Source organism: Capra hircus, chromosome 25 (assembly GCF_001704415.2).
Source record: "Capra hircus breed San Clemente chromosome 25, ASM170441v1, whole genome shotgun sequence".
NCBI classification, from domain to species: Eukaryota; Metazoa; Chordata; class Mammalia; order Artiodactyla; family Bovidae; genus Capra; species Capra hircus.
The window spans coordinates 16308183-16333253 of NC_030832.1; the positions used below are offsets into that span (position 1 = coordinate 16308183).

Below are 25071 nucleotides of genomic sequence, written 5' to 3' on the forward strand. Positions count from 1 at the left end.
CTCCCCCCTTCTGCTTCTACTCCTACATAATTTTACCATTTAGATCAGAAAACACTAACTGGTTATTTGACAATATTAAGGACATCTTTCAAGGTACAGTAACAGTATTGTGATTATGTTACTAACTAGTTCTCATCTTTATATATACATACTGAAATATTTACAGATAAAATGATATAATATTTGAAATTACCATTAAATTTAGGATAGGGAGTAGGGAGTATACAGAAAATAAAGTAGGACTTGAGTTGACAATTATGAAATTCTGGTAATGAATATATGGGATATGGGAATCATATTAGTTCAATGTTGTGCCTGATTATATAATCAGTTATATAATCCTGTAACTGAAAACACGATGGCACACACAGGTGCCCATACCTGACTTGCTCGCTGGCTCTCCTTAAGGACAAGATTTCTTCTTTCAGCTATTGTTGCTTCAAAATCCTGTAGCACCGGTGCCAGTGCAGGGTTGGCACCACCTGCCCATTTGAGTCGCTGTTCAATACTTGCTTCAAGTGCTGCCAGTTTCTCCTATAAAAGGCAGCAGAATCTCAGTGAATAGGACTCCACTTCCTATCTGTTGGCCATTTTATATGAATAAGAGAGATTCAAAAGAAATAGGATGGCATAAGTAACTTAGAAGACATCTTTAACAAACTGTCAACTTTTGGAATTAATCTTGACTTCATATTGAGTATTTAAAACTAAACATATCTGAGAAAGCAAGGACTGGCTTTCAGTTTATTTTGCAAAAGGAAGTTTCATTTTCGTTTCTAAATGGTCTTTAAAAAAAACAAAACCCCTGTTATACCAAATTCCCACTGCACTATATATGCTATCTATGAGAAAGTCCATTTATATCTTTGATTGTAAAAGATGAAAATCAGATTCCCACAAATGTAAACGTTTATGAATAATGGTAAAAGATCCAGCCAGATTATCACAATACAAACGTTTTACATAACAAAGCTGCTTCATTATGTACTCAACATTCCAAGTGGCGGAGTTCCCATTCATACTCTTCGCCCCCACCCATTCACACACAGACACCTCTAGAATCAGAAAGGGCATGAGTTCAATCTCTAAAGTGAAAACTAGGACTAATATGCTATAGAGAAAAGGTATTTCAATCTTCAAAGAAGTAAGCTCAAGAAAAGTTCTATTAAAAAATTTAAAAATATTACTATAGTGATTGTAATTATACTAATATTAAACTATAAAACAGAAAAATGTCAGTTACTACTGAATATAAGAATACCAGAGATGTATATAAAACCATCATCTAGACCAGTTTCTCTTATTTAAAGACAAAAGGTGAGAGTAAATATTTTGCTGACGTAACCCCAAAAAAGTCAAAAATAATGGTTTAGAAAAATGTTCTGCTGCTTTTGGTATCACAAAATTCCATTAACTACACAATAGAAGGAAGATAGGCCTAAGCTTCATGGATATTAATAATATGCCAGACTTTCAGAAAACAAATTTGGTATTCAAGTTTTTACCATTACCAAGGTTAATGTGTAATGGCACAGTAATAGCCATTAAAAATTCTTAAATAGTTCATTAAAAATTTGAAATATTTAGTATGTCTATTCTTGGTTCAAAATATACTGCTAAGATTCAGTTACTTTGGAAGATAAGAAAAAAAAGACACAAATTAAAAATAAAAGTGAGAAAGGTATTAAAGTTCCAGTGACTTAAAAGCCAAGGACAGACTGAACAGAGCACTTCACCACAGTGGAGGTCATTTCTAAAAGTAAGATGTGCCAGAAGGAGGAGGTGACAAAACATACCTGAACTGTTGCAATTGAAGTTTCAATCTGGCTCAGAGTATGGAGCTTCTTTTTCATGCTGGTTAATATGGCAGAACGAGGGGGAGGCGTGACAGACATGGCTTGTGGTCTGTTGATAAGGAGATCTTCATGCTGCCACTGTTCAAAGAAAAAGAAATGTAATAAAGTAAGCAGGGGAAAAAACCGAGAGAGGGGAAGTGACATTAGGGGAAGGACTTGCGGGAGGACTGGGAGGACTGGGGGAGGAGGTAAAAAGTCCAGTTGCAGCAGGGCCGGGTGGGCGGGGAAGAGTAACAGAAACACAATAAAAGAATTAACCAGATGGAAAATTTCCTGAGGTAGAAAACAGCTGATAAATTTCTTGGATCACTAATATGCAGTATTTAAATAGCAATTCTGAAGGCATTCCCCAGTCTAAGTAAAAGTTTCCTACACAATCCCCCGAAAATATAATCTCCAGTTCAGAGGCTGGAACAAGCACAGCAGGTAGAAGAGTTGCCCAGCACGGGAGCTAAGCAAGTAACTGAGAGAAACAATGGCAGCAGTCAGAGAAGAAAGAATTCTCTAGTGAACCTGCAAGTGACAGAACGACAGAAAGGTGCAGGCAACTGCTGACAGAGGATCAGGCCATCTTTTGCGTGCATCTTGTATGCGGTAAGGTGGCCCCAGAAGGCCAAGGGACATCTGAGCTGAAATTTTAGTTATATATTGTGCTAGCTTAAAATGTGTTCAGATGAACAAAACTGGAAGGAATTTTATAATATTTTCCATATAACTATATGGAGGAGTTTTTAATGAATAAACTCTAATATGTACTAAATAAACCTTTTCAACATTATTTTTCTGAAGTAAAATAAATGCCAAGAAAAGCCCAATGTGGGGCTTTCCCTGCTGGTCTAGTGGTTAAGAATCCACTTGGCAATGCAAGGGACACTAGTCTGGGAAGATCCCACATGCTGTGGAGCAACTAAGCCTGTGCGCCACAACTACTGAGCCTGTGCAGTAGTTAGTGAAGCCTGTGTGCCTAGAGCCTGTACTCTGCAACAAGGGGAGCCACCGCAATGAGAAGCCTGTGCACCACAAATGGAGAGCAGTCCCTGCTCTTCACAACTAGCGCACAGCCAACAAAGACCCAAAACAGCCAGTAAATAAAAGATTTTTCAAAATAGATGTTATTTTAAAAAAAATCCCAATGTGCTAGATGGACTGCTAACCTATAATAAATGCAACTTCAGAATCTGAATAAATTACTTTTCTTAACTTATGAGCTAAGAAACCAGCTAACTGATAAAACTGCAAAGAGAAAAATACACTGGTTCCATGCCCGACCAACTCCACTCTGGGGAATTGGCTTCAATGTAAATGATACAAAGTAACCAATGTTTGGGCCAAACCAGAACCCCTGATACTACAGCCCCAATGCTACCCCATGAGTCCACCTGACTGAAGCTACTGACAATATTGAAGGAAAGAAATAAGAAAAAAATCTATAATTTATACTGTCCTTATTATCTTACACAGACCACCTTTTTTTTTTTTCTTTTTTAAAAAAAGTATTATTTTTGGCAGCGCTGGGTCTTCGCTGCCGCGCGGCCTTTCTCAAGCTGCTGAGAGCGGGGCTCTCTCCTGTTGCAGTGCATGGGCTTCTCACTGCAGTGGCTTCCCCTGTTGCAGAGCACAGGTTCCAGTGCACGCAAGCTCCAGAAGTCGCAGCACGTGGGCTCAGTAGTTGTGGCGCACAGTAGTTAGTTGCTCAGTAGTTACTCACTCCAAGGCATGTGGAATTTTCCCAGACCAGGGATCAAATCCGTGTTCCCTGCATTAGCAGGTGGATTCTTATCCACTGTGTCACCAGGGAAGTCCCAGATCATCATTTTTAATTCACACAGTCTTCAACCTTTTAGAGAGTACTGTCCCCATTCTACAGGTAAGGAAATCATATCTTAAGGGAGGTTAAAGGTAAGTTCATATACCCAAATCCAAATCTATCTCACTCCCAAAGCCTGTACTGCCCCGAAACAAACAAGGACAAAAACGGGCTTCTTAAAAACAGTTCATAAATGATGACAGGATGTATGCAGAGAACTTAGAGATTCAGGGAAACAAGATGCCACTTTGGAAATAATTAAGTTAGCCAGTACACAAGGAATATGATCAAATTGCCAACATCCGCTGGATCATGGAAAAAGCAAGAGAGTTCCAGAAAAACATCTATTTCTGCTTTATGCCAAAGCCTTTGCTGTGTGGATCACAATAAACTGTGGAAAATTCTGAAAGAGATGGGAATACCAGACCACCTGACCTGCCTCTTGAGAAACCTATATGCAGGTCAGGAAGCAACAGTTAGAACTGGACATGGAACAACAGACTGGTTCCAAATAGGAAAAGGAGTATGTCAAGGCTGTATATTGTCACCCTGCTTATTTAACTTCTATGCAGAGTACATCATGAGAAACGCTGTGCTGGAAGCAGCACAAGCTGGAATCAAGATTGCCGGGAGAAATATCAATAACCTCAGATATGCAGACGACACCACCCTTAGGGCAGAAAGTGAAGAGGAACTAAAAGGCCTCTTGATGAAAGTGAAAGAGGAGAGTGGAAAAGTTGGCTTAAAGCTCAACATTCAGAAAACAAAGATCATGGCATCCGGTCCCATCACTTCATGGGAAATAGATGGGAAATAGTACAAACAGTGTCAGACTTTATTTTGGGGGGCTCCAAAATCACTGTAGATGGTGACTGCAGCCATGAAATTAAAAGACGCCTACTCCTTGGAAGAAAAGTTATGACCAACCTAGATAGCATATTCAAAAGCAGAGACATTACTTTGCCAACAAAGGTCCATCTAGTCAAGGCTAAAACCTGTGGTCATGTATGGATGTGAGAGTTGGACTGTGAAGAAAGCTGAGCGCCGAAGAATTGATGCTTTTGAACTGTGGTGTTGGAGAAGACTCTTGAGAGTCCTTTGGACTGCAAGGGGATCCAACCAGTCCATTCTAAAGGAGATCAGTCCTGGGTGTTCTTTGGAAGGAATGATGCTAAAGCTGAAACTCCAGTACTTTGGCCACCTCATGTGAAGAGCTGACTCATTGGAAAAGACTCTGATGCTCGGAGGGAATGGGGGCAGGAGGAGAAGGGGACGACAGAGATGAGATGGCTGGATGGCATCACTGACTCGATGGACATGAGTTTGAGTAAACTCTGGGATGGACAGGGAAGCCTGGCGTGCTGCGATTCATAGGGTCGCAAAGAGTCAGACACGACTGAGCAACTGAACTGAACAAATAAATTCAATTGTTAGAAATCACATATACAGGGTGGGGGACAGGGAGGCTCAATAGGGAGGGGATATATTTATATGCACAGCTAATTCACTCTGTTGTACAGCAAAAATGAACACAACACTGTAAAGCAATTATACTCCAATTGAAAGAAAAAGAAATTACATTTACAAATAATATTTAATGATAACACTAACATAACCATAAAACACTGATGGAAACTAATTAGAAGGACACAAACTATAAACATAAAATGATCACAACTCCGTAAACGAGAAATGTTACAGCAATGTTAAAGCTGTGTTTGTTCCGGGCTGGCACAATTTGAGAAGTTTAAAATGTTCTCTTCTTTATATTGTTCTATAGTAATCTCCCGGCTTACCCCTTTATGAAGGGAAATACTTACCTGAAACATGGCGATGTGCAGCTGGACGCGCTGCAGGCTTGTCTTGCAGGAGGCGATGCTGGTTTCCAGCCTGCGCACCAAGTCGTGCTTCTTCCAGGCAGTGTCATAGGAGCTCGCCAGCACAGTCGCCCTGTTCATGACCAGCTGAGAGAACTTCCCGATCTGGATGTTGTGCTCCACTGCCTTCTTACACAGATCGTCAACAGAAACTTTGCTTTCAGCACCAAAATCCTTCGCCTCCACCTGTGCAATGATGTCTACCCCTAGAGCACTGATGAAGCTGCACAGTGTGAGGCCCAGGGCTTGGTTCGGGAGTCCAATCAGAAGCTGCCGCACAAAGTCAGCTGTGAATGCCTTTATTGGTTTGGCCATCTGGTCTTCACTGAAACAAGAGTTTCTAAAAAGGGTTTTCACGTTGACGATCTGTACAGGCCCATTTACAGTATTCTGATCTTCAAGTGAACTTGATCCTAAAAAAGGAAAATTTTCTTTAAGTATTTCATACAATACTAAAATAAGGTGATAATGCTAACTTAAGAATTTGAAGACTTATATGAGCTTAAGATTTTAATTTACAGTTAAATTAAGCCTGCTCTATCCCATTTCCCTCCAAAGTACAAATCTGGCTTAAGTGTGAAATGTTACCTGACAAAGTTTTAGAAAAGGTACCACAGAGCCGAAAGAACTCCTTAATTGTCTGTAGTCGTTTTAGAAAGAAGATCTCTTCCAGCACCTGTCGGTGATTATCATCATCAAAAAAATTGACCTGAGTGCTCCTGGCTTCCCGTATAATGTCAATCTTTCGCCAAGCTATAGGAATTTCCATCTTATTTAGCTATGTAAATGAAAGAAAAGAAAGTTCATTTCTCCACTCTCCAAACACAGAACAACTACTTTACTACACATGCATTATTCATCAAACCAGGTCAATTCTTTACCTTTTCAACCAATAAGCCAAAAGCAGTCTCAACTTGGGCAAACATGCCATCAAATGCTACCAAAAGCATCTGGCCAGCTGACATTTTTGGTGTTTCATCAACTGAACCATTTCTTGGTTGGATTAATTCACCGTACTGAGCATGAAGCATTCTAGAGGAAAAGAAAAAGGAGTTAAAACCATTCCTAAACAGTAATATATTTGGGGGGAAACATTAAGATCAACAAGTCTTACAGCTAGTATGCAGAGTCTAGGAAAAAGTCTTTTTATGAAGGAAGGAGTGTTATTAGCGATTGTTCATGTGATTAAATTTTATGCAAACTGAAGTTATGATAATTATAAAAGAACTATGTAAAATATTACAGTATCTCTTTACATACAGAACATAAAATAATCTATACTTCCAATATTAAAAAAAAAATCAAGAGGCGCACAATTCTAAAGGTGGTGGACCTAGCAAAAGTTGTCAAGTATCTTCACACTACTGTCACATGACAGAGTGAGCTATAGACAGTGAATGGAAATAGCTATCGTTTTTGGCATGCTGAGTTTTGAATAATGCACAGTTTGAAGGTAGGTCTTGAGAAATTTGCTCTCACATTATAATTAACTTAAGACTTGCATAGTGTTAATGCAAGTTTATGCAAGCACCATGTTAAACATTTTATATAAGTTTAGGCCATCAGAGAAATTTATAATAGAAAAAGAGCTATATGATGGTATAAAATTTTCATTTAGATTACCAGAAAGTTTCTCTAACACAAGATACATTCAGGCTGTAGCAGAATCAAACATGAAGTCTGTCACCCAGTGCATACATGGAAGTAAACATCCCTCCCTTTGAGAGTAAAGGGGATCTAGATTAGACATCAAGGGAAAGTAAGGGCTGAACTTTAGTGAGAAAGAAAAGTGTACAGACCTAGCATCTAACTTTTAAAATAATGCTAGGAACTTTATGATAAAGTTCTTCCACAAATAATCTCATTATTTAGCTGACAAATGTTTATGCTATACTAATTACACTTGTTTTTTAAATTTTATGATAAAACTAAAAGAAACATGAGAAAACAGGAAAATTTTGAATGCAGGATAAAAGAAATCATTAAGGAGTTGTTAGTGTTTCTTATGAAATAAGGGCCTCGTAAGAAAATAAGTCTACCTTTTAGATATACATTTCTCCTGCAGTTTAAGAATGAAAAGGTATTTGCTTCAAAGTAACCAGAGCAGTACAATTTAAACAAGATTAACCAGAAGCAAAAAAAGAAAAAAAAAGGGGGGGTGGGGGGGCAGGATTAATCACAGTGCAGATTATTACTGAAGGTGGTGAAATGGGGGTTCATTATACTGTTCTCTCTGCTTTCTTATATCTTGTAATTTTCCCATGGGAGGAAGTATGGTGGGTCAATTCATTGCAATTCTCTCAATTATATTTTCTGACAGTAACTAGACAGAATGCCAAAAAAAGAGGCCCTGAATCACAAGGGACAAAGGGACTTAGGGTTTAGCTTTGGGTGCACTGCATGGCTGAAGAAACTGTTCAAGCTCTACATGTTTCAAAGCCAAATTGTTTTCCTAGATTTAAGAGCTGAGAAATACAAAGTTCAATACCTAAAACAAACTTATAAAACTTAAGCTAACAAGTGTTCACCTGAAGTGACGTGTATACTCCATTAGCAGACTAAACTGGCACAGATGCTCCCATTGAATTCCAAGTGCTGGCTTAAAAAATACCACATTCCACCTTGTGTGTGAGCACAAGTATGGTAAAAACTAAAGCCCTTCCAGAATACGTATGTGTATGTAATAAAGCCACACACACGAGTACACATGTAACTGGTGAAACCTGAATAAGCTCTGTGGACTGTACCAAAGTCAATTTCATGGTGTTGCTACTGTACCACAGGTATGCAACATGCTACACTGAAGGAGGGGTGAAGGCTACATAAGATATCCCTGAACACTGCTTTTTAAAAAAATACAACTTCCTATGAATCTGTAATTATTTCCAAATAAAAGGGATTTTTTTTTTTGCTTTTTTTTTGGGGGGGGGGGGGCGGGAAATGTTGTTTTGGTTTTGTTTTAGCCATGCCATACAGCTTGCAGAATCTACCAGGAACAGAACCTGCACCCTTTCCAAGCACGGAATCCTAACCACTGGATTACCAAGGAATTCCCCCAAACGAAAGTTTTTTTAAAAAGGTATTACTGAGGCTTCCCCAGTGGCTCAGTGATAAGGAATCCACCTGCTAATAAAGGAGAAATGGGCTGCATGCCTGATCTGGGAAGATTCCACATGCCTTGGAGCAACTACACCCGTGCACCACAACTATTGAGCCCGTGCTCCAGAGCCCAGGAATTGCAACTACTGAGCCTACAAGCCACAACTACTGACGCCCATGTGCCCTAGAGCCCAGGCTCCACAAGAAGGGAAGCCACCGCGATGAAAAACTGGAGCCACTGCAACTACACAGCAGCCCCTGCGCGCCACAGCTAGAGAATAGGCTGAGCAGCAATGAAGACCCAGCACAACCAAAGACAGATAAAACTTAAAACCTATCTGCCTTCCCAACTCTCTCACAAGAAAACAGCACAGCTTAGCATTCACTTGCCTGGCAACATCGATGTAATGAGCATGTGTTTCTTCCTCAAGTCCCATAGCTGCATTTCTTAAATAGGCTTGAAGAGATTCAACTAGAGTCTGCAGAGGAACACCATCAGTTGTCTGCTCAATAAGACTGTCCAGCTCATGAAGCATACTTTCTAATGTGTATTCTCCTTTCATTAAACATCTCAGTGCTTCTGGAAATATGATTTGCCGGAAATTTGAATTTAATTCCTGTAAATATGTGAGAAACCTACTTTAATGCTTCCTGAGTTTAGATAAAGCAACATTAAAGCTTGAAGTCAAACTGCTTTTCAGAACCAGAGATGAAAAATACAACACTCAACATTTAAAACAACCTTACAAAATTTAAGCTAATTTAGAAGTGCTCACCTGAAGTGAGGTGTATACACCATTAGCCAAATGAACAGCTTCAGATGCTTCCATGGGGTTAGGAATGTCTAAGTCTTGTGGCACTAAATGACATTGCTTCAGTAGCTGAACCAGGCATGTGACATTTCCGCTCATACTGCAGAGCTCCTCCAAGAACCAGGCTCCATCCCTAGAAGTCAGATCAACCAGCTGCTCTCCAGCACTCGATGCTGCTCCTTCCATCATTAGGTTACGCCTGAATGAGATAAATATTTGTACAGTGAAACTGACTTAGTGGAACCCACACAAATAGGATACCTCAAAATCTGGGAGAAAAAAAAAGTAAAGCAGTCTTACACTGGGCAAGACTAATAGAAAGTACAAGGATATCTTAATTTTGGGATCAAACAAAAAACACATGAACTCTCTATAAGCACCAATGTTTGCAGAACAATGAAACAGTCACAATGATATGTCAGCTAACTCACCTTGTGAGAGTACAAAGGGCAGAAATAATAACACTTGCTAGACTCAAAGATCCTTCCTCTCCATTCTCGTGAAGGAAAACTTTGATACAACGCTCAATTTCTTTCAACTGATCTTCACAAACAGGTACAGTGACAGCTTCCTGTTTCAAGCGTTCCACCTGTCTAATAAGTCGGCTGTTGATGTCTGCTGCGTACCGCTGCAGGGTCATCTCAGTGGCCGTGATGAACTGACACACAGTTGCGGGTGGCTGGGGCGCATACTGAATTTCATATCTTTTAAAAAGAGAAAGAGGTGCTTGAAAAGAGAGTTCATACCTTACAAAATACTAACAAAGACAAGACTGACTACTGTATTTGATACTCAAAACTTTGAAGAGCAGAAATCATTATTTCCATTTTACAGAAAAGGTCTCAAGAGCAAAAGTAACTTCTAAAAATGATTTGAGTGACAGAATCAATATGTGAATTCAGCTCTCTTTACCTGAACCCACCACTCTTAGATACATTTTATCTAAGAGTGAGATACATTTTTAACTAATTACAGAAAACACTGTCTTATAAAGGAAAATAAGACTTTGCCGATGCTGCTGCTGCTAAGTTGCTTCAGTCGTATCCGACTTTGTGCAACCCCACAGATGGCAGCCCACCAGGCTCCCCCGTCCCTGGGATTCTCCAGGCAAGAATACTAGAGTGGGTTGCCATTTCCTTCTCCAATGCATGAAAGTGAAAAGTCAAAGTGAAGTCGCTCAGTCATGTCTGACTCTTAGCAACCCCACGGACTGCAGCCTACCAGGCTCCTCCGTCCATGGTATTTTCCAGGCAGGAGTACTGGAGTGGGTTGCCATTGTCTTCTCCGAAACAAGAGTTTAAACCCTCTTAAAACCATAAGAAAGTGACTCCATTCAAATTCCATCTATCAATCATTTCTTTTAGAAAATGAAATACTATGCAATTGAAAATGTGAACACAACTTTGCTTCCAGTCCCAATGAGAAGTAAAGAAAATCGAGAGTGGTCAACCTACTTCCTGTAGAGTTCCTGACAACGCTCTACTGTGGTGTTACAGATGAGCTCTTCCATCCAGGTCTTCCACTGCTCAATTCGATGTTTCTGAAATATGGCCTTTGGATACTGCAGAGCAACAGTTGCGTAGTGATGAAGCTGCTCCAGACAGCCTCGCAGCACCGAGCGCCTCTGCTGCAGGAGGGCACCGACCTCCCCCTCTAGCTGCTCACACTGGCTAATTAAGTGAGCCTGGCCAGCATTCTGCAGAAAGGCTGTTGCTGGCACGTAGCTGGGAGGACCTTTTGGTAAAAGATAATTATCCATTACAGTGAAGCCATTTCAAATCAGCAGTCACTGAAAGAAGTACAAACCAGAACTCCACACATAAACACATAATAACAAAACTCACATGCTCACATGTACATCTAACATACCAAGGTCCATCTGTGTGCTTATCTCTTGAAGCAAACTGGCCAGCTGTGTCGCTTCCAAATTACTGAACGCAGCCTGATAGTGTGTTATCCACTGTTCGAATTCATTCAGCTTCACCTGGATTGCTTCCTGAACAGCTCTCTGCTGAGTCTGTAGTTGAGTGTGTTCAGAATACCTAGTGGAAGGAAAAAATTTTAACTGACTGCTGGGAATTTTCATCACTCTAAAAGTACATTTTGCTTATACCTAGACTGCCTGGTAAGCTCCTTTTTAATCTTGAGGACACCACTCAAATGTCCTTTTCTCCTCTGGTTTTCCTGACGCTATAGTCCCAATAACCACAGATATGCAGATGACACCACCCTTATGGCAGAAAGTGAAGAGGAACTAAAAAGCCTCTTGATGAAAGTGAAAGAGGAGGGCGGAAAAGTTGGCTTAAAGCTCAACATTCAGAAAACGAAGATCATGACATCCGGTCCCATCACTTCATGGGAAATAGATGGGGAAACAGTGGAAACAGTGGCAGACTATTTTGGGGGGCTCCAAAATCACTGCAGCTGGTGACTGCAGCCATGAAATTAAAAGACGCTTACTCCTTGGAAGAAAAGTTATGACCAACCTAGATAGCATATTCAAAAGCTAAGGTCCAAAAAAAAAACAAAAAGCTAAGGTCCATCTAGTCAAGGCTATGGTTTTTCCTGTGGTCATGTATGGATGTGAGAGTTGGACTGTGAAGAAGGCTGAGCGCAGAAGAATTGATGCTTTTGAACTGTGGTGTTGGAGAAGACTCTTGAGAGTCCCTTGGACTGCAAGGAGATCCAACCAGTCCATTCTCAAGGAGATCAGCCCTGGGATGTCTTTGGAAGGAATGATGCTAAAGCTGAAGCTCCAGTACTTTGGCTACCTCATGCGAAGAGTTGACTCATTGGAAAAGACTCTGATGCTGGGAGGGATTGGGGGCAGGAGGAGAAGGGGCCGACAGAGGATGAGATGGCTGGATGGCATCACTGACTAGAAGGACATGAGTCTGAGTGAACTCCGGGAGTTGGTGATGGACAGGGAGGCCTGGCGTGCTGCGATTCATGGGGTCGCAAAAAGTCGGACACAACTGAGTGACTGAACTGAACTGATAGTCCCCTAACTATACTCACAACATTTTAAACAAAATTCTACCACATTTACCAGAGTTATTTGAAGACCAGAAGACAGAGCTCTGTAATCTCAGCATCTCCTGCAGTGTCTGGCACTTGCACATTTAACTACCCTTCACTGAACCAGGACCCACTCTGTGCGAGGTTCACTCTCACTTAGATCAAAGCTCAAAAAACCTTGGGCCATGTGGACAAAATCCACCATACAAATGAATAAGGATTCAGACAAACTGCAGAGGAAAAAAACCAAACCCCAGGTTTTCTGAATCCAAGTTCATGGTTCTAACCACTATGTCCACCATCTCCCATGGTTCTAACCACTATGTCCACCATCTCCCATAGTAACTCAAGCATCTAAATACAATGAAGCTGAAAATTTTAGTGAATTCTATTAATACTTCAAAAACTGCAGGTCTTGCAAGAGCTTTGATTATTCATGTGAGTTGCTGCAACAATTCTAATTCAAGGTGGTAATGTTCAAACAAATACAAAAGTTCTCCTTAATGGAATAAAGATAAATTAAGAGTTCAACACTTGTTTTAAACCTGTGTTGCAGAGTATGAGAAGGATGATCCACTCCTTCAGCTCCTTCTAGAAACTCAATTTCTTCCAGAAGTTTGCCCTGCAGTTTCTCCACATCTGTTAGTTGCTCTTGCAAGCTCAGGTATTCATCTAAGCTGCTATCCAGCTTAGGAAGTACAACCAGCATCTCATCTCTGTTTTTAAACCAGTTCACCTGTAAAAAGACATAATTAGGAAGATTCTTGTAAGGCTGACTGTGAGGTATGAGGATGTATGCCAAAAGGATCATGTTAGAAGGACGTTCTGCACATGCTATCATACTTAAATCTCAACAAAGCCAGTGTGGATCACCCGCATTTTTATAAAGATAACTAATGCAATTCACATGGCCATAAATGAAGACTCAATTCCACAATACACAATAACATGCAGCTACCACCATGCCACACAAAACAAGATCAGCATCACTGGCTACCGTGGAGGAGAAGACTATCCAGTCAAAATCAAGGAGACAATCCAGTTAAAGAACATTTAAAACAGTTGCTGGCAAACACATTCAGTCTACTAAAAAAGGCTAATATTTTTCAAATCATTAACCCACCTCCCACGTGGGAGTGTGACTGTGTCTTTTCATGTGAGCATTTCTTAGCAAACGATCACAGCAAACTGCCATACTTGGTGGCCATTTCAGTATTATACATGACAGTCTTACTTTTTTTATGGACCTGTTAACCCTTTTCTTTTTTTGGTGGCACTACACAGCTTGCAGGATCTTAGCTCCCTGAGGAGGGCTGGAAACCAGGCCCTGGCAGTGAAAGTACCAGGTCCTAACCACTGGACCACCAAGGAATTCCCTGGTCTTGTTAACTATTAACAAAAAAGGGAAAATGACTTATTATTACCGGCCTCACCTTAATTTCAGCTACTCTCGAAGAAAAAAGGCTGCGAGTGATCTCTCGTTCCATCTCTCTCTTGCTCTGCTTGCTCTCAGCCTGTTGGCCCCCTCCACCATAGACAGCACCAGCAAACCCAGCCTCGCCCCCAGCTGTCCAGTCCACCAGGGGGTCATATACAAAGGCCTCTAGCAGCGTCAGCAGAGTCTCCCTGCCACGCCGCATAATGTGTAGAACCTGTTTTCAGAAAACTTTTAATTAAGTTTTGCCATAAGCTTCCTCATTAAAATGTAGTTTTTCATTCCAAAGGACTTGTTAATTTAACAGGTACACTAAGAGGTGTAAGAGAAAACCACATACCTGCTCACATGAAAGCCTAAAAACACCTTCTACTCCAGTTACACCCAGTGCTGTTTCAATGTTCTGTGTCATTCGAAAAGGTACTTTCTCAGGAACTCTAAGGCTTTTACCTTGAAAAGACAAATCATTATATTTTTGTCCTTTCACGAAAATATATTCGACCCTTTATATAAAAAGTCCACTTTAATTTTACCTTTTTCAAAGCAAACATTATAATCTATGTGAACAACCTCTCCAGTCGTCATATCTATGAGAACATTATCCAGATGTCTATCTCCAAGGCCAATTATGTATCCGACCATAGACATGACTGCAGTAGATCTGGCGTAAGACTAAAGAAGAGGGGGTGGGGGGAGCAAGTTAGGCATCATTAGCAAATTTCCTTCCAACATGGTCTTGATTCTCTACAATTTACAAGCCTCCACAATCCTATTCCCTTATTTCTAAATAAATAGCTGGCGCTCTTCAGGGATGCCGCATGTGATCACAGACTGCAGTGAGCAGCAGCATCCAACACTGAGGTCCTTGTTGGTTCCACTTAATCATCAACAGAATGCAGGACTTAAAAAACAACTATTCTTCAGTCTCTCTAGTTTTTCCCTTTCTAAAGTTTTTATTCCACTTTTCATTTCATCCATAATCCCCTTCATTCTGCCTTCATACAGTCATGGCCATGTCTCATAAAAATAAATGTAACATAAGATTCAAATGCAGGTCTCAAACTACCGATTCTAGAGGGGCTGCAGGAAGAGGGTGAACAAGACAAGACAGGACTCAGGCAAAGAATAATATTGACGACAGCCCGGAACAAAACACATACCTGTGTGACTCTCCACCACTCATCAGGGGTGGCACATGATGACCAAAGCTCTTTAGCAAGGAGATTTGGGGGCGTGGCCTCCATTAACTCTTCTAACACTGCCTTCATCACATGCAGGGGCCAATCCCGGCGGGACACATCCAGACTAAGCCCAACTGCTTTCAAAGCAGGACCAATTTTACTATAATACAGTTCACTAGGACGGGGTACGATTCCAGGATTCTGAGGAGTTTGGTAGGAATCTTGGGCCTTTGAAAAAATTTTTAAGGCAAGATTAACTTTGCTTAAACAAGGATAAAGATTACCTTGAATATAAAGTAGTATTTTAAAAACTGGTTTTTCAGCAGCGTTCTCTACCTAGCTAGGTAAATCTCACACATCAAATAGCCAATTCTTCTGGACTGCAATCTACATTATCTTTTTCTTTTATCACTTTATTGAAAACTTGGTTTACTGTTATATTTTCTTGAGGTTCAATTCAAGCTCAACATCTAAGTTTCACTTCTTTATAACATATAATTCTGTTTAAAAAATTTATCATTCATTTATGTACATATTTCATTTACCAATACGACTTAATCATAATACAAAATTAACAACACATATTCAAGAAGACCTTGGACAAAAATTTAGATGACCCTTTCCTAATTCCAGAGATCTACCCTTCAGCAATTGTTCTACTGTCTCCTTTGTTCAAACTCTTGCTCCTTCCCATACCTATCCTACTTAGAATCATTTTATTTGTCTAGATGTTGGAACTTAAAATTGTGACTGTTTAATAAAGCTATGTTTATTCCTTCTTTAACTCTCATAAAGTTGAAAAAATGCTCAAGGGCAGTAAGCCTAGACTTATTTCACATGTAACAGAGAACAAACCAATACATATACTTGTTTATCAGCATTCAAATAAAAGTATATTTTAATTTGAATCAACCTTTTGCGCTTGCAAGGCAGCTTCCCGTTGTTGCCATCGTTTGTAAAGACCAAATAAGGGCGTGGCTCCATCCACCCACTGGATTAGCCCTGACCGAGTTCCCAGTGGTGTTACAGAATAGTGGCGAGCATGGAAACGAGGTGTTTCCTGGCGATTGATTGTTGCAAACATGGTATTTACAATAGACAGAAACTGCATTATTCTCTCATCCAGATGTAAATCCTCCAATCCTGTGGAAACAAAATTAAAGTAGTTAGGACAGATAACCAAATAGGGTGAAGTGCAATGGAATGGGACTGGAAACATACCACTTTTTCGTGTCCCTCTCAATTAGCAACAACAGTCAAGAACTGACAGTCAAAAGGGCATAATGACAGCATTAAAGAACATTCTATTCAGTCACAAGATATCAGATACAGTATTATTAGCTGTATCTCAGTTGCCCAGCTTGTATAAATTCATAAGCAACAACAGAAAATCACACTACACAGCTTCCAACAACTTCCATCAAAATACATGATACTCCAGGCTATTCATGACATACAGAAATTCACCTAAACAGCACACACACACAGCATGAAAACATTAATAATCAGATTAATCCTCTTTTAAATCCCACCTTTGAAAAGATAAGGATAGCTCTTCCCATCTGATCCTAGAAAGAGAAGTTTCTTTGGCTTGGTTTTAGTAGGTAAGATTGTGATGGTTCCACCAACACTGTGGATTGTGACGGTGTCCCTGGCTGAGACCTCTCCGGGAAGAGCAATTTCAGTGTTAGTCATGGCAGCCAGCCACGGGCTGATTTCTTCAAGACGCAAGATGTAGCTTGCACGTTTCTGTGCTCTCTGTTGCAAACTCAGCATTATCTATATTTAAGATAGGAAAAGTTTACATAATCGTTACCACTCTTACTTTCCTCTACATTTAATCTGGCTTAAAGATAAACTTAAAATACAAACACCTCTTGTCCAGTTCATTTAATTTGCTGTTACATATTTGGGCCTTCCTGGGAAGGGAAACACTGATGTGCTGATATGCTCTCGGTGATTTCTACTTTGTTCAGACCTCTCCCAAATAAGCAATGAAATCACAGCAGATGATAAAACAATCACTGCTGTGATCACAAAATTCAAGACTTGTAGCAAACTAATTCCCCACTGTTAAGCTATGTCCAATCAACACCCAAACAGATCTATTTAGTCCTAGCAACAGAACAAAAGATATAGCGAGTTATTGGCAGGTAACTTAAAAGTGGCACACACCTTTAAGAAAGCCATCTGAAAATTTAGTAATAACTTAGAGCTCGGACTATTTGAAGTATGCAGAAAACACACAATTTTTCTAATAATTCACAGAAAGAGGATCATGTATAGCTGTATCCCTACTTAACTAACTCAATAATCTACACCAGAATTCATGAACTCTGGGCTCTGCTTTCACGTGAAAAATTTTAATCAATCCTTAGCCACATTTGTTCGTAAATGGAAAAAGGTAACTGGAAACACCTCAGTATTCACTGACAGGACAAAAGAAAAACTGTGGTACTGTTCAATACTCTATTCATGTTCAGCTGTATACAAAATATGGATGAATTATTTTAAAAAACAAAAGCAAAAACCTAACGCTGATGAATCATTTATGGAAGTGGTACAGCACATATGTACACATAAAATATAGTCTCATTTATATGAGATTCAAAAACAGGAGAGGCTAAACTATACCATTTCGAAATGTATCCAAAAAACCATTTTCTTTAATAAGGATTAATTCAAAATTCAGAGCACCGGTTGTGGAGAGGAAGATATAATTATGGAGGGACACAGTACTTCAAAAATTTTTCTCTATGACTTATTTCATACACACACACATACACACAGAGGGTTTTTTTTTTTTTTTAATATTCCCTATGGGAGGAGTGCAGGAGAGGAAAGGATCAGGATTAGCAGATGCAAACTAGCATATATAGGATGGATAAACAAGGAACTACTATATAGCACAAGGAATTATACTCAATAACCTGTGATAAACCACAATGGAAAAGAATATGAAAACAAATATATATTAAAAAGTCACTCTGCTATACAGCTGAAGTTAATACAACACTGTAAATCAACTATATATCAATTTTTTAAAAGTGGGACTTCCTGGGAGGTCCAATGGTTAAAACTCCACTGCAGGGGGCACAGGCAGGAACCCTGATCGGGGAACTGAGATCCCACAAGCCAACCAGTGTGGCCAAATAAAAAAAAGTATTCTTCCCGTCTTCTCTGGGTTTCTTGGTTGATTTACTGAGAAGAACGCAAAGCAAGAAATTACTGCTGGAACATGAGGAAAACAAGTTTTGGCTAGGCCACACAAATAAACTTTATCCTTCACGTTAGTGCTTTTGTCTTGAGCTCCTAAAGCATTTCCTCTGAATGAAGCATTTCCTCTTGCTTCACATTTTCTCCTTAAAGTCAGGTGTACTTTGTCTCTACACTGTAGCTTTTAACAGTTTTTCATTAGTGAAGTAAGGAAATCAGTTAAGATCAATATAGGAATGGGACAGCGAAAGAAGGGATAAGAAAAAGATACAAGGTAATAAATAGGATCCCCCAACTAATGGTGCTATTGCTAAAACAGATGCAAACCAAATACAGAATTAAGTGGCTCAAATCATGAAAGATAAGGATTCTCAAATATTTAAACATACTAATCATTCTTCAAACAGCCTATGCAGAACTGCTGTCAAAAAAATTACTTATAAAAATTGATGCTGTTATATGTGAATATTTTGTCTGTGAGAAATACTGAATACCCCTCCATTAAGAAAAACTACATAGGTACAAGATTAAATTTGTTAATCTTTTATGAGAAGAATACAGCAGGCAGTCAAGCCCCTTCCCTGTCTAACACCTTACAGTATATTCTTCCTTGATGGGAACCCTCAGTAGATGCAACCCTAGGACACTCAACCTCAAATTCTCAAAAATGAAGAAAACACCTTTCTCTATATTCTTTATAGCAACTGAACACTGGCTGTATTCCATGGGCTTAGAAAGTCTTCTCTCTGTGTTCTAAGTAAAAAGAGACCGCTTAAGTTTTTTATCTCTCGGAATGTCCCATTTCAGTAGCATTCTTGAGATTTTTCTATACCTCTTTAAACGGAATCCAGCTGCTTCCAGGCTTTGCAGGGTTTGATGGTGTTTTCAGCTTTTCTAGAGCATTTTCAATTGCATCACCATAGTTATCCTGAAACCACTTTTCATGAGGTGTTTCTGCAGGGGCCGCTGTGATGCTCCTAACGTGCTCCAAAGCAAACACGATGGGCTTCATCAAAGCTGTGTGCTTTTCACGCATGATCGCAATTTTCTCTTCTCTGACCAGAAAGACATAAGAGTTATACAAACAGGGAATAATTTAAATTGTCAAGTATAAGTAAACAGCATAAAAGAATAATCAAAATAAATTACTAAAATGTTTGCAAAGTAACTGGCCACAACAGCACTGTAAAAAATCCAGCATATAAAAGACATAGCTTCTCCTTTTAACAAATGGTGCTAGGAAAGCTGGATACCTGCTTACAAAAGAATGAAGCTGGAGAGTTACCTGATACTAACATGCAAAAAAACAGTCAAATGGATCAAAGACCTTAACATAAAAGCTAAGACTTCATTTAAAACTCTTAGAAGAAAACAAAAGAAAAAACAGATAAACTGGGTTACATCAAAACTAAAAACTTTTGTGCATCAAAAGACATCTTCATTCAAGAGTGAAAAATATACAAAATAGGAAAAAATATTTGCAAATCAATAAATTCTGATAAAGGGATTAAAATCCAGAATATTTAGAGAGCTCCTAAAATTCCAACAACAATAAAACAACCCAATTCAAAAATGGGCAAAAGATTCAAACAGACAAAGGAGATACAAATAGTCAATAAGCACATGAAAAGATACCATTCCACACCCATTAGGATGTCACTATCAGTAAGACAGAAAACAATAAATGTTGGCGAGGATATGGAGAAACTGAAATCCTGGTGCACAGCTTACCAGTTCCTCTACAAGTTAAACATAGAATTACCATAAGACACAGCAAATTCACTGGCTCACACACAAAATAATTAAAAGCAGGGACTTAGATACTTGTAAACCAGTGCTGATAGAAGCATTGGTTACAAGAGCTAAAAGAAGAGTGCATGAATAAAATGTGATAAAGAAGCCCCCTGCCAATGCCGAAGACATGAGAGATGCAGGTTTGATCCGTGGGTCATTAAGATCCCCTGGAAGAGGGCATGGCAACCCATTCCAGTATTTTTGCCTGAAGAATCCCATGGACAGAAGAGCCTGATGGGCTACAGTCCACACGGTTGCAAAGAGTTGATCAGGACAGAAACAACTTAGTGCACACGCTCACATACCCACATCTATACAATGGAATGTGATTCAGCAATAAAAAGGAAGGAAATTCTGACACATGCTACAACATGGAATGAACCTTCAAAACACGGTAAGTGAAACAAACCAGATACAAAATGACAAATACTGTATGTTTCCAGTCACACAAGGTCCTCAGAATAGTTAAATTCATACAGATAGGAAGTAGACAAGTGGTGAGCAGGGGCTGAGGTTAGGGGAGGATGGGGAAGTACTATTAAATGGGTACAGAGCTGCTGTTTGGGAGGATGGATAAGTTCTGGAATTGGACACAACACTGCAAATGTACTTGCTGCAACTGAATTGTACACTTAAAACTGCTTAAAATGGCAAACTTTATATGTATTTTACATTAATAAAAAGAGGCAGCTATGTTTTTGAAGTATAAGTTGATAAAAACATACTTGCGTAAGGTGTTGTTGTTCTGGACTCTCTTCACCTCGTCTTCCAACTGCTGAATTCGTCTCAGGACATACATGTGCTGCTGTAACAGAACTCCCAACCAAAGCTCATCCCAGAGAACAGTGACCCTGCGCAGCTCGGCCACCAGCATCTGAACCTGCACACATGGCACATCCAGACATGCTCGTCTGTAAGTCTACACAGCACAGTTCTGCCAACACGGCAAATCTCAAGTGAAATGTATGCACTTTTGTTCATTACCTAATTACAGAAACTCTATCAGTACAGGTTTATAAAACCAATTTTGATTATTTCAAAAGCTTTGCTCCTTAACTATAATTTCCATAACAACTTTGGGGGTTTTGTTTTTAGGTGGGTTTTTCTGGGAGGAGAGGGGAGTGGTTGTAATAAAAACTAATTTTAAAACACACAAGCTGTTCTGTACCTGTAACACCATAGTTGGGTTTGCCGAGGACAGCTTATCAACGATTTTGCTGTAGCAGTCCTGCATCATGGCTTGGTCCTCATTCAGCCCACTTTTAGGCTCATCCTTGTTGCTATCTTGAGAAGCAGGAGGACTTCCTCCCTCACATTCAGAAACCAGCAGTTCTTCTCCTTGAATATTGCCAAGTAAAGTTGGAATTGCAGAGGAAAATTTATTTCCTATAATGAAATGGGAGAAAGGTATACATTGGCTGTTTCTCTCATGTGCATACAGAGTTAGGGAATACATCTCTAATGTATTTGATTCCAGAGCACTTGTTTTAACTCATCTTGCACGTCTACGCTAAGTTGACCAAGGATCACGGATATTACACCTTTTTACAAGTTGAGCTTCATACTTATTATTATAAGCTAATAAAAGATAAATGGGGGGAATGATAATAGATGAGTCTCAACAAATAAAGTGTTTGCCTAGCCAGAGTTCAGAACTTGGTTTCAATCCTTATCTGCCAGTTAATTCAGCTCAGTGAACTGAGAGTGACTCAGTTTCTCCAAGCCCTGGCGAGTTATTTTGAGACTGAAGATACAGTGTAAAGCACACATCTTACTGTCAGACATGGTAGCTACTCACTCAATAAATGGTATTACCATTGGTAATATTATTATTATTGTTGGGAAAAAAAAATCACAAACTCTTATCAACTAAGGAACATAAAGCTCAAAAAATTTTACCTAATAAACAGTGTTTGCAAACTAATTTAAAGTAGCAGTATTTTAACCTTCCTTACCTGAAGCCTGTGACTCACTACTAAGTGATATGGTGCCCACTATTGCAGGATACAGTATGAGATGCGGGGAATCCTGAGCCACACGACAGAGGAGGTTACAAATACTCTGGCGCACATACACTTCAGGGTGGTTTAAGCGTGAGAAAAGCTGTGGAATAATTCCTTCAGGATAAGAAGAAAAATACTTTAAAGTTATTTAAAAAAACAGTCAACATGGTGGAGGCAAAAGGATAAAACTTGATATATGTCAGCCATTAGTTCTAGGAGTCTCAAATTTCTCCCTGGGATAACAAAGAACTATATACACAATAGCTCTTGATTTGCAGGTTTAGTAAGGGTGAGTGAGTGAAGTTGCTCAGTCATGTCCGACTCTTTGTGACTCTGTGGACTATAGCCTACCAGTCTCCTCTGTCCATGGGATTCTCCAGGCAAGGATACTGGAGTGGATTGCCATTTCCTTCTCCAGAGATCTTCCCGACCCAGGGATCGAACCCAGGTCTCCCGCAGTGCAGGCAGATGCTTTACCATCTGAGCCACTAGGGAAGTCTTAGTAAGGGTACAGAGCTATGATCAAAATCCTGATTCAAAACTTTATACAGAAATATATTTTCTGTGAATGCCTGTAAAAGAAGGCAGACATAGACAATTTTTTCAAAGGGATATGAAATTTTTTGAAACATTCTTATCACTCTCTCCAAAATTCCTTTTGTATATTAAAAGCTTTTTGCCTCTCAGCCTTCCATTTCTCTGAAAGGTGGGAGGAAAGTGGTATAACAAGCAGTCCACAGTGTCGTCTGAACTAATTTAGCTATTTCATAACACATTCAAACAGTAAACATATAGGAACTTTTTTTTTGGCCACACCATGAAGCACGTGGGATCTCAGTTCCCCAACCAGGAATTTAACCCACACCGCCTGCAGCGAAAGTATAGAGTCTCAACCACTGGACTGCCAGGGAAATCCAAGGAACTATTATGTTTCAACTGTCTTACTACATTCTACCCAGAAGTACTTTTCCCTGAAACATTTTATTCGGATCATCACCTCTCCATGGCGCAGTAGGTGTTGTTTCCAAGCCATGTTCCAGATACTGCCGAAGCTCTCCAGCATGCTTCACCAGCAACCTGAGCAACCGCAACGTGGCCATCACGATCATGTCATCCGTGCTCTGCTCCACTCTGTGACTTAAATGGAGCCGAGGGTCATCTTCATCTAAAGGAATCTAAGGATGAGAGACAAGAGGAAACAATTAAACAATTCCGAATACTGTTTTCATCTGCTAGAAAAGAAATTTCAAATAAACTTTCATAACGGAATACTGTGCTACCTACCTGCCCAGCATTGAGTTTAAGGAAAGTAAAATACGCGCTGCAGGACAGTTTATACAGGCTGAAGATTCTATCCACAACTTTCCTCCACACTTTAATAACTCCTTCTGTGGCACTTTCATCAAGTTCTGAAAGCCATGGGCAACTTGATATTAACTGACGCCAGATAACATCAACCATGTCATCTTCCTCATTATCTTCACTTTCTGTGATCTGAAGCGTTATATCTTCATCCTAAAGAAAAACAGGGCAAAAAATTGCTATTTGGGGACACAAATTTTAAAAAGGAGAAAGGTACATGATTTCCCTAATATATGCAAGCATTTTCTCATTTATGAAAGATCAAAATACTCCACTCGTAGTGCTATACATGCTAAATAAATGTTACTATGCTTCTCTTTAAGATATATTTACTAATGTAGCTAAAGAAGGATACAGGCATTTAGCAAAGATTGAAGATTTTGATTTGGGGAATTTAAATGCTTCAGTTACAATATAATATTCTGCCTGCAGAGAATTACCTGACCCTCTCTACAGTACTGCACACGTACCTAACACCAGCTTTGGCAGACACTGATATGTGCCAAAGTCTAGAACAAGAAGTCAACAGTTTTAGCTCAGCAAATAAACTTCACATGTCTAAAGTCTACAACTAAATTAGACATAACATTTTAGAACTAATAGAATTTTGAGACAGAAGGGAATAAATCATACAGACTATCTAGTTGGCTGGTTTTCAGCTATGGCTGTATATTAAAGTATCACCTAGTAAACTTACATAAACCCTCCTATGCCCAACACATACACAAACATTCCATTCAGAATATGTGGGGTAGTGCTTAGACATGGGCATATTTTAAAAAGCTTCTAAGCTAGTGATAAGAACCTAACATCTGATCAGAAGAGCAGTGAAAAGAGAAATCTATTTTACATAAAAAGAACTTCACCTTTTTAAACAGAACCCTAAGGAAATGACTTGATTTCTCGAGAAATCACATTCTTCTTAGAAAAATATTTTAACTCACTTTCATCTTATCAAAGTTTCATCTGAAATATTTAATCAGGTGTATGCTATTTAGAACACTATTTCCCCCAAAATACTGTATCAGATTTTTCTTGCCTGAATCCCCGCTGGGCGACACACAGCCTGACCAAGAATACCATATATTCTCTCTTTTTCTTCTTCAGTTATGGTGCCTGGGAGCAGATTCTGAACTTCAGATTTTTCTCTAGGCAACAGACGAACACCTTCTCCCTGACTATAAAAATAAAACAAATCATCAGTATTTCAGCTACCAAAGCTTTGCCATGTCAGTAGACATTCTAAATCTCTATTTTGCAATGCATTAAATAAATTACACATTTTAACATACATACCTGGCATTGTCAACCACCTTTCTGCCCCATCTGTAAGCCCAACTAGCCAATGCGGCCCAAGATTTGGCTACTTCAGGTGCCTGTACTGAAGATAGATGATACAGCTGTCCCAAGATAAAGTCAGGTTCCCCAACTCCAATATGTACTGCCATGATGGGGGAAAAAAAAAAAACAATGTCACATTCATAAATTTCTAACACCATTTTCATTTACATTTTAGGGATTTGCTGCTGCTGCTGCTGCTGCTGCTGCTGCTAAGTCGCTTCAGTCGTGTCCGACTCTGCGCGACCCCATAGACGGCAGCCCAGAAGGCTC

General features: G+C 39.5%; 1 protein-coding gene across 1 annotated transcript in view; it reads right to left on the minus strand.

Moving 5' to 3' along the window:
* The window catches only part of SMG1 (SMG1, nonsense mediated mRNA decay associated PI3K related kinase), a 114431-nt gene that overhangs the window by 12526 nt on the left and 76834 nt on the right, over window positions 1–25071 (minus strand). Inside the window, exons 32-56 of the mRNA XM_018040496.1 lie at window positions 24757–24901; window positions 24500–24638; window positions 23383–23613; window positions 23096–23273; window positions 22051–22212; window positions 21264–21481; window positions 20821–20975; window positions 19134–19356; window positions 16618–16864; window positions 15999–16228; window positions 15065–15313; window positions 14438–14576; window positions 14245–14354; window positions 13903–14121; window positions 13015–13205; window positions 11321–11493; window positions 10906–11185; window positions 9883–10155; window positions 9416–9650; window positions 9030–9256; window positions 6422–6572; window positions 6129–6318; window positions 5484–5953; window positions 1797–1934; window positions 382–534 (exon numbers count right to left, since the gene is read on the minus strand). Coding sequence (XP_017895985.1) covers window positions 382–534; window positions 1797–1934; window positions 5484–5953; window positions 6129–6318; window positions 6422–6572; window positions 9030–9256; window positions 9416–9650; window positions 9883–10155; window positions 10906–11185; window positions 11321–11493; window positions 13015–13205; window positions 13903–14121; window positions 14245–14354; window positions 14438–14576; window positions 15065–15313; window positions 15999–16228; window positions 16618–16864; window positions 19134–19356; window positions 20821–20975; window positions 21264–21481; window positions 22051–22212; window positions 23096–23273; window positions 23383–23613; window positions 24500–24638; window positions 24757–24901 — 5126 coding nt within the window. The remainder of the gene's footprint in view (window positions 1–381; window positions 535–1796; window positions 1935–5483; window positions 5954–6128; window positions 6319–6421; window positions 6573–9029; window positions 9257–9415; window positions 9651–9882; window positions 10156–10905; window positions 11186–11320; window positions 11494–13014; window positions 13206–13902; window positions 14122–14244; window positions 14355–14437; window positions 14577–15064; window positions 15314–15998; window positions 16229–16617; window positions 16865–19133; window positions 19357–20820; window positions 20976–21263; window positions 21482–22050; window positions 22213–23095; window positions 23274–23382; window positions 23614–24499; window positions 24639–24756; window positions 24902–25071) is intronic.